We start from the raw sequence: 10,420 nt of genomic DNA, 5'->3' as shown, positions 1-10,420 counted from the left end.
CACCCCCCTCTCCCTTTAAATATGGGTTCGGCCTCCCTCCCCTCCCATCCACCATTGCACCTAGCTCTCCTTCTCTCCCTCTCCTTTCTTTTCTTTTTACTTGAGGACAAGAAAACCTCTAAGTTTCGTGTGCTTATCCGTGATCACTAAGATCATGGCTCCTGAAGGAAAACAACCCACTCCAAGAGGCAAGAAAGAAAGCGTTCCAAAACCACTTTGGAATCAAGGGAAGTTCTTAACTAAAGAACATTCAGACCATTATTACAAAATAATGGGTCTAAGATCAGTGATCCCGGAAGTTAGATTCGATCTGAAAGAAGACAAATATCCGGAGATCCAAAAGCAAATTCGAATCAGGAACTGGGAGATCCTAGCTAATCCTGAATCGAAAGTGGGAAGGAATATGGTCCAGGAGTTCTATGCTAATATGTGGCATACAGACAGGCAAAGACTATCTGGATCTGCTATCTATGACTATCGGACCTTGGTCAGAGGAAAGATTGTTCATACCCACCCTGACAAGATCAGGGAGATCTTAAAGCTACCGCAGCTGAAAGATGATCCAGACTCCTTCAATAGGAGAATGATGAGAACAGACAAGGGCCTGGATAAGATTCTAGAGGATATATGTATCCCTGGAGCCAGGTGGACCACCAGCACGAAGGGTGTTCCAAATCAACTCAAAAGAGAAGATCTCAAACCAGTCGCCAGAGGATGGCTGGATTTCATTGGGCATTCTCTGCTGCCCACTAGCAACCATTCTGAAGTCACTATTAGAAGAGCAGTGATGATCCATTGCATCATGATGGGAAAAGAAGTGGAAGTTCATCAACTGATTTCAACTGAATTTTACAAAATTGCAAACAAAAATTCCAAAGATGCCAGGTTGGCTTATCCAAGCTTGATTTCTATGCTCTACAAGGACGCTGGAGTAAGGATGGGAATAACTGAGTATATCTCAATTGAGCGACCAATCACCAAAGCATCAATGAAAAAACAACAAGCACAGGATGACCCCATCAAGAACAAAACACAGGAATTTCTCCCAGAAATCCCTCAATCTGAATACTGGGAGTATCTTGAAACATCAGTTACCAAGATGCAAGAAGCTATGGAACAAATAATAAAAGAACAGAATGAACAAAGTAGCATTCTTTGCTATTTAATTAAAGAACAGGAGGAGCAAGGGCGCGACTTAAGGGAATTGAAGCGCCAGAAATTATCTCTTGAAGGACCAAGCACCCCGCAGATTAGAGGAACATCCACTCCCCAGAACAAAGGTTGTTGAATTCCAATCTTAGCCTTAACTCTGTGATAACTGTTCTTATTCTAGTTTTACCTTAGGAGTCATATAGTAGTAATTAGTATCTATATTTTTGATTTTATCTCCAATTAAGCTATAATTTAATTTTCTCATCATCATCAAACATGAATAAAATAGAAGAATTTCTTTAGAATAAGAGGCAATAATTTTTGAGTTTTTAATAAGAACATTCTAATTATTTACATGTGGTGGCAATGCTTTTTGTCTTCTGAATGAATGCTTGAACAGTGCATATGTCTTTTGAATTTGATGTTTAAGACTGTTAAATATGTTGGCTCTTGAAAGAATGATGAACATGAGACATGTTATTGATAATCTGAAAAATCATAAGAATGATTCTTGAAGCAAGAAAAAGCAGCAAAGAACAAAGCTTGCAGAAAAAAAAAATAGCAAAAAAAAAAATAGAAAGAAAAACAAAAAGCAAGCAGAAAAAGCCAAAAGCTCTTAAAACCAAGAGGCAAGAGCAAAAAGCCAATAACCCTTAAAACCAAAAGGCAAGGATAAATAAAAAGGATCCCAAGGCTTTGAGCATCAGTGGATAGGAGTTATCTAGTTGCTTGAGGACAAGCAACAGTTTAAGTTTGGTGTTATGATGAGCGGATATTTTATACGCTTTTTGGGATTAATTTCATATAGTTTTTAGTGTGTTTTAGTTAGTTTTTAGTTTATTTTCAGTAGCTTTTAGGCGAAATTCATATTTCTGGACTTTACTATGATTTTGTGTGTTTTTCTGTGATTTCAGGTATTTTCTGGCTGAAATCGAGGGAGCTGAGCAAAAATCTTATTCAGGCTGAAAAAGGACTGCTGATGCTGTTGGATTCTGACCTCCCTGCACTTAAAGTGGATTTTCTGGAGCTACAGAACTCCTAATTGCACGCTTCCAATTGTGTTGGAAGGTAGACATCCAGGGCTTTCCAGCAATATATAATAGTCCATACTTTGCTCAAGGATAGATGACGTAAACGGGCGTTCAACGCTAGTTCCATGCTGCTGTCTGGCATCCAGCGCTAGAAACAAGTTAGGAGTTGGAGTACAACGCCAGAATTGGATCCAAAGCTGGCGTTGAACGCCCAAAACAGCCCTATGCACGTGATTAGCTTAAGTCTCAGCCCCAACACATACCAAGTGGGCCCCAAAAGTGGATTTCTGCACCATCTATCATAGTTTGTTCATTTTCTGTAAACCTGGGTTACTAGTTTAGTATTTAAACAACTTTTAGAGATTTATTTTGGATCTCATGACATTTTAGATCTGAACTTTGTACCTTTTGACGGCATGAGTCTCTAAACTCCATTGTTGGGGGTGAGCAGCTCTGCTGTGCCTCGATGAATTAATGCCAGTATTTCTGTTTTCTATTCAATCACGCTTGTTCCTCTCTAAGATGTTCATTTGTGCCTTATTATGATGAATGTGATGATCCATGACACTCATCACCATTCTCAACCTATGAACGTGTGCCTGACAACCACCTCCATTCTACATTAGATTGAATGAGTATCTCTTAGATTCCTTAATCGGAATCTCCGTGGTATAACCTAGAATCCATTGGCAGCATCCTTGAGAATCCGGAAAGTCTAAACCTTGTCTGTGGTATTCCTAGTAGGATTCTGGGATTGGATGACTGTGACGAGCTTCAAACTCGCGAGTGCTGGGCGTAGTGACAGACGCAAAAGGATAGCGAATCCTATTCCGGTATGATCGAGAACCTACAGATGATTAGCCGTACGGTGACAGTGCACCTGGACCATTTTCACTGAAAGGAAGGATGGTAGCCATTGACAACGGTGATCCTCCAACACAAAGCTTGCCATAGGAGGGACGTGCGTGCGTGAAGAAGAAGATAGGGAGAAAGCAGTGATTCAAAAGGCAAAGCATCTCCAAAACTCCAACATATTCTCATTTACTGCATAACAAGTAACCTTTAACTCATGCTCTCTTGTTCATTTGCAAGTCAATTGATAACCACTAATTAATATCCTGACTAAGAGTTGCAAGATAACCATAGCTTGCTTCAAGCCAACAATCTCCGTGGGATCGACCCTTACTCACGTAAGGTATTACTTGGACGACCCAGTGCACTTGCTGGTTAGTGGTACGAGTTGTAAAAAGTGTGATTTACAATTCGTGCACCAGTGTTGTTGCTTGATTGTTGGATTGGTTATGATCAAATTTGAGCTTAATTGTGATGAACTTGCACATTGCATACCACATGTTAGATAAAATGCCTCAATGAACATTTTGTTTGATTCATATGACTTGGCCATCATATGTGTTCAATTTATCTCTTGTTAGGCATATTGTATGAATGGTGCAACTTTTATTATGATTTTTTATGATAGAAAATTAAAATCACCAATGCATTCCCTTGTTTATTGATGTGAAATTTTTTGTTATATTGGTGTATCTAAGTCTCATTGCTCATCTTGGAATTCAAATTTAGTAGCCACTCTACGAATGTTCAACTTTTAATGATGTCTTGATCAAACATCTTTTGGGCTTCCAATTGAGAACATTGTATGTGTGATTACCACTTCTTGAGGATGAACAATGGACAATTCCCTTTAGGTGCTTGCTTAAAGTTGTTTGCATTCCTCTGTTTTATATTTTCAATTTGAGCACTTAGTCGTGAAGCTTTGAGCTGTGATTTGCCTTAAGGGTGTGATTGCCATGATATTCGGCCGGTGTGTGTGTTCCAACCGCACGCATCATTGGAATATACACACCGTCTTTCTTGTAAATCACACTACTTCAATAAGCTTCCTTTAACATTGTTAGTGCTTCCTCAATAAATTTATTTTATTGTTGCCCTATGATCTCGAAATTCTTTTATTTCTATTTTCAGGATGAGGAAGAAGGGTAAGTCACCGGGTACTTCGCCGGTTGAGCAAACTACCGCTTGCCCTCCTGATATTTGGTGGGATCGCCAAGGTCATAGACCGGATACCTTGGTTAACCGAAGAGCCGACGGCCAATACAAGGCTATTAAGAAGCGTACAATCCATTGGGAGCGGCCATTGAAGGTTCCAAGCCAATACAAGGCAATTATTCACCAAAGGATCGCCTTGCTTCATTGGGAGTTTCTCGAGCAAGAACCCGTTGAAGTAAATGAGACTATGGTGCGAAAATTCTATGCAAACTACCAAGCTTGGAAAGAGATGTCAGTTTTTCTCCGGGGAAGGATGTTGGATACATCCAATCAAGCTCTAGAAGCTATTTTGAACATCCCCACATTCCACTTGAGAAAGATGAATACTCTAAGATAAAAGTGGATGTCTTCAAAGGAAGAGTATCTCTGACTCCCATTCTTGAGAGAATAGGCCGTCCTGGTGCATCTTGGGAGTATAGCAAGGGGAGGAATTCTGTTTCCACTAGTATTGCATACTCTGATTTGAATGCTGAAGCTCGTATATGGCATCAGATTGTGGCGGACTACATCATCTTGAGCACCCACACTACCCATGTGAGATTCAGAACTACTTTGCTACTTTGGGCTATTATGCAAGGGAAGCATATAGCCATCTTGCCTTTATTGCGCAAATCGATTTGAAAATTGGTTGAAAAGAAGAATATCAACATTCCATTTCCGTCGATGGTAATGCGCTTAGCAAATGCAGCGGGGGTAGAGAGGCGACCAATGGACATTATATTCCGGGTTCCTAAAGGCAACAAGTTCATTCCGATGGGAGATTTGGAAAGATCAATAAACACAACCCCCTCTAAGAGGAAGACACCCACAGCACCACCATCAAGTCTAGCAACTTCATCAACTGCTTTACCCTTTCTCCGACCTCTTTCGGATCTATTCCAAGAGATTTTGCACGATGTCCACTATATGGAGCATTTGGAACGCAAAAATTTTGAGTGGATAGCGGCAAAGCTAGAAGGAAGAGACCTCGGCCCCATTCCTAGAGCTTCATCCGAGCTAGCTGGGGAGGAGCATGATGCAATTGACCATCCCACTCCCGAGTCCACCAGCTGAAGGTGGCCCCTCTTCATCCTCCCAGAACGTGAGTATGCACGGAGGACCGTGCACAAATTAAGTGTAGGGGAGGATCGATGACTTCAAGGGGGGATAAAAATCTCTCTCTTAAAGACACTTTGCAATGTTTCTTGTAGTACTTTTTCTTCATTTTGAGTAGCTTTATTTCTATTGCATCTTGTTTGGTTTGCTGTAAATATTTCTTTATCGTTTATGAATATTTAATAGTTAATATTTGCATGTTGCATAATAGAACGAATAAGTTGGTGAAACACCAAGGAATTTTCATGAAATTTTCTTTGTAAGGGCATACCATTGATTGAATTGAAGAAAAATTTGTTTACCAACTTGCTTGGAGTATTTTGTTTCTAGAACATGGAAACGAGCTAGAACAACATACCTTGTGAGATTTGAGCTTTAATAGATGGTTGCACTTTTCAGCCATAATGTTGTTCTTGTGTGTGATTATACTCCTTTTTTATTGTGATCATTGATTTGCATGATTCTTTATGTCCTGTATTTGTGTTTGGATGTATTTAGCATGATTGAGGCCATCTTTGATGATAAACTCACTAACCTATATGGCCAACCCTTGCATTCACCTTTGTGAACCCCTTTGAGCCTATGAATCCCCTTTTGTTCAGATGATAGCACATTACTCCCTTAAGCAGAAAATCATTGATGTCCCTGAATTACTCTTTGATTAGCTTGGGTGGATTAGTGTGTAAATTCTAAGTGTGGGGGAATTTTGGGAAGCATTGGTGATAAAGACATGAACTCTTTGTGAAAAAGTTTTTGGGCAATTAGGTATGCTCATGCATTTCATTAATTAAAAATGCATTCATAGTTCAAATTAAAAAAAACTTGGGCATAACAAAGTGTGAATAAAAAGAGTAAATAAAGGATGCATATTCCATGATTGAAAAGAAAATACATGAGTGAAGTGAGGTAGAAAAAAGAAAATGGGTAGAAAGGTTGTATTGTTATGTGTACATAAGTGATGTAGGATTAGGTGGACACTCAAGCTAATCAAAGAACTAATTCTTTAAGTCCACTTAATCATATTTCATCCTACCTAACCCTAGCCCATTACATCCCTCTAAAGACCTCATGATACTTGTTATTCATGCATTAAATACTAGTTGATTGTTAGATGACTTGCAAATCTTTGAAAAGCATGATAAAAGGAGAATTGAGTGGTTAAACCCTAAACACTGAGCCAATTGAGTGGATACACATCTGGTGAGGGATTCAATCGCTCAATTCTATGTTCTTACGCCTCATATTGCATCTTCTTGCAAGTTGTTTGATTGGATAATTTTGATAACTTCAATTCAATTCTTTGGACATTGATCTTAATACATGAACCCTTTGCATTGGCCCTATAGTTTCTTGTGATGGATTGGAATTTCGTGGTTTGTTTCTACCAACTCTCATCATAGTACATATTAGTGATTAGTCTTAGGATAGTTGCATGCATCTAAGTAGTATATAGCATAAGTCATTTTCCCTTTCATATATCTCCTTTGTGTGTATTTAGCATGAGGACATGCTAGTGTTTAAGTGTGGGAAAATTGATGAATCCATATTTGATGATGATTTTTTGTTAGAATTGAATGGATTTTCATCACATAAACTTGCACTTATTCCCTTGAATAGCATGCTTTTGAACTTTCCTCCCAAATTGCGCTTGATTATGAAAATATGCTCTTTTGTGCCTAATTGAATCTATTTTATTTCGTATGCCTTCCATTCGATGCCTTGATGTTGTTTGTGAGTGATTCCAGGTGTGAAAGGTACGAATGGGTTGGAGAAAATGGAAGAAGAGCATGCAAAGTGGAGGAAGCATGAAGAATCAAAGGAGATGAGCTCAGAGACATGTGCGTGCGCACAGCTACCTGTGCATATGCACAGCCACCCAATCAGAGCACGTGGATTATTTCGAGCGCGTTGCGCGTCCAGCCAAGCATCACCTAGTGTGCGTGCGCACGACTACCTGTGCGTACGCACAGGACTGGATTTATCGCGAGGTGTGCGAACATACGCATCTGTACGTCCGCACAGGTGTCCGCACATGACTTCATTAAAATAGCACGTGACTCGCAATTTAGGGGCTTTAGAGGCCCATTTCTGAAGTCTTCTAGCTCATATTGGAGGGGAAATGAGCAACATAACATAGCATATCATTTAGGATAGTTTAGGAGTAGTAGTAGGAAGCTTTAGTTAGTTTTTCTCTAAGTTTTTCATCATCTCTATTAGGGTTTATATTAGGTTTTTACATTCAAGTGCCATTTCTATTTTTTATCTTGGATTTTGCTAGCTTTCATTGTAAGTATTCTCTTGTTATTACTCTTTAAAGTTACATTGTCATTACTCTTTCTTCTAATTCAAGTTATAGTTCAATTTTGCTTCTCTCTTGCAATTTTAATTTCAAATTGATGAATTTGATGTTTGATGTTTGTTTCATGCTTTCTTGTGTTATTCTTGTTGACTGAGATCAATTGTTGCTTTTAGTTTCAAGCCTTTTATCATTTTCTCTATCTTTAAGGTTTTTGCCCACCAAGTGTTTGACAAAATGTCAAACATGGTTTTAGGCTAAATTTTTTGTTCTTGACTTGGGTAAAGTGAGCAATTGGGTTTCTAGAGTTGGAATGTCCAAAATTTAGTTTTAATTCTTGGATTGTTAATTGTTCTTGTTCCCACTAACGCTAATTTGTTGCTAAATCAATTAGCAAGCAAGTTAGGATTTGTGGGTTAGGAACACTTATGCTCATTTAACTTACTTTCCGATGTGAGGGTTGATCAAGTGAGATTAATCCATCATAATTGTCATAGTTTTGCTTTCAACAAGGAAAGGACCCTTAGCTTACTCCAAGTCAAGACTCTTTTTGATGCTTTCTATCGTTCATACATTTCCATGTTAATCAATTTTATACTTTACTTGTTTATATTACATAGTCGGTTCTTTAATTTCTTTATTAGTTCAATCGTTACAATTTTGCATGTTTTTTATTGCTTTATATGTTCATTTCTTTATTGACAACCCCTTGATCACTACAACTGGAATTGCACACTCATTGCTTTAGAGTACTCCTTGGGAGACGACTTGGTAGTCAAATACTCTCGGTTTTTAAATTAGTTTTGAATTGTGACATATCTTGTGAATTTCCAATTTGATCGGTGGCCGACTTGTTGGTTTAGGACTATACTCACAATGCCAACTCAAATCCCTAACCTATGCGAATTGGCCACTCTTATCACTCTCCTCACACTCAGGAGTCCAAACAAATAGCGCATCCTTGCGGGTTAACTTTGTCAATGGCAAAGCTATTTGCGAAAAGCCCTTGATGAATCTTCAGTAGTAACTAGCTAAGCCCAAAAAACTTCTTATCTCAGTTACTGAGGTTGGTTGCCTCCACTCCATCAACGCTTCCACCATAGAAGGATCTACAGCTATCCCCTGTTTACTCACTACGTGACCCAGAAACTTTACCTCACTCTTCCAGAATTCACATTTAGACAGTTTTGCATAGAGTTTCTTTTCCTTCAGTATCTGCAACACGGTCCTCAAGTGTTCTGTATGCTCCTCTTCAGTCTTGGAATAAATCAGTATGTCGTCAATGAAGACAACAACGAATTTATCCAGAAACGGACAGAAAACTCTGTTCATATAATCTATAAACATTACAGGGGCGTTTGTCAACCCAAAAGACATTACAGTGTACTCGTAATGACCATAACGAGTCCTGAAAGCGGTCTTAGGGATGTCCTCACTCCTCACCCTTATTTGGTGATAACCGGATCGCAAATCGATCTTGGAGAAAACCCTAACTCCTTATAACTGATCCATGAGATCGTCAATCCATGGAAGTGGGTACTTATTCTTTATCGTGACCTTGTTCAACTGCATGTAATCTACACAGAGCTATATACTCCCATCTTTCTTCTTGACCAGTAACACCGGCGCACCCCACGGAGAAACACTTGGTCGGATAAAGTTCTTACCCAACAAATCCTTTAGTTGAGACTTCAGCTCAGCCATTTCTAGCAGTGACATCCTATAAGGAGCACTCGAGATTGGTCTAGCCCTAGGCACTAGCTCAATAGCAAAATCAACCTCTCGGTTAGGTGAAAATTCATCAATATCGTCGGGAAACACCTCCGGAAACTCACACACAACCGGAATTTGCTCCAATCTTTGATCATCACCTGAAACACCCGCGGTTAACAACAAAATACCCTGACATTCGGTTCCAAAACAATTCACCATCATAGAGTTCAAGTAATAATTATTCAACACAACCGGCCCTTCTATATCTTTAGGCATAAAGTACACCAATTTTGCAGAACAGTCGAGTAAAACATGGTTCTAGATAACCAGTCCAAACCCAAGATAAGATCAAGACCGGCCATCAACAAGCAGATTAAATCATGAACAAAATCATGTTGATGGACCCTAAATGAAACTTGCGGGCATCCTAGCCTAGTTATCATGGCTTCGTGGGTGGCATTATACACCTTTAGGTCATAACCTAAAACTACAATCTTCAACCCTAACTCACTAGCTTTCTCAAATGCAATGAATGAATGTGTTGCTCCCGAATCAAATAAAGCATTTAAAATTTGACCAGACATTTCACAGTTACCTCGGATAAGTGTCTCAGATCCCTCGGCACCAACAGCTGAGGTGGTGAACACCCGACCAGGCTACTGTACTCTCCCTGCACCTTGCTTCTGCTTCGCAAGACAGTTTGCGGCTCTATGCCCCACCTTACCACAAGAATAGCACAAGCCCCATCCAGCCTTGCACGGGGCTCCCGGATGGTGACTCCCACACTTAGCACAAGCTTGCTCATTCTGAGGCTGCTTCCCAAACCTTTTTCCTTGCGAGTTGTTGTTGTTGAACCTCCTGAAAGAGCCTCCCCGCTTGAAAGACGGACCTCTAGGAGCAAAGCACTTCCCTCGGTTTTGTGGAAATGGTCCCCTATGGCTTCCTCTCTCTGCAACTGCCTTTTTCACATACTCTTCAGCAACCCTGCTCTTATTCACCAACTCTTAGAAAGTTCTGATCTCCATTAGTGATGGGATATTTTTGTGGAAAAACGAATTTCTCCAAA

At 39.6% G+C, this 10,420-nt stretch overlaps 1 protein-coding gene across 1 annotated transcript; it reads right to left on the bottom strand.

Moving 5' to 3' along the window:
- Nucleotides 9,229–10,159, bottom strand: LOC107607072. Its single transcript, XM_016309063.1, has 2 exons — nt 9,950–10,159; nt 9,229–9,543 (listed from the first exon to the last, which is right to left on the bottom strand). The coding sequence occupies exons 1-2, from the start codon at nt 10,157–10,159 to the stop codon at nt 9,229–9,231; spliced, it is 525 nt and encodes a 174-aa protein (XP_016164549.1).

Source organism: Arachis ipaensis, chromosome B01, assembly GCF_000816755.2.
Source record: "Arachis ipaensis cultivar K30076 chromosome B01, Araip1.1, whole genome shotgun sequence".
In the NCBI taxonomy this organism is placed as follows: Eukaryota; Viridiplantae; Streptophyta; class Magnoliopsida; order Fabales; family Fabaceae; genus Arachis; species Arachis ipaensis.
The sequence above is the reverse complement of the archived record's forward strand: the minus strand, read 5'-3'. Positions and strand labels throughout refer to the sequence as shown.

Bases quoted from the DNA above. Each gene is read 5' to 3' on its own strand.
- LOC107607072 (XM_016309063.1), bottom strand. From the start codon at position 10,159: ATGAGCAAGCTTGTGCTAAGTGTGGGAGTCACCATCCGGGAGCCCCGT. The intron at 9,544-9,949 runs GTAACTGTGAAA...ACCGAATGTCAG, and splicing joins ATCTGAGACACTTATCCGAG to GGTATTTTGTTGTTAACCGC.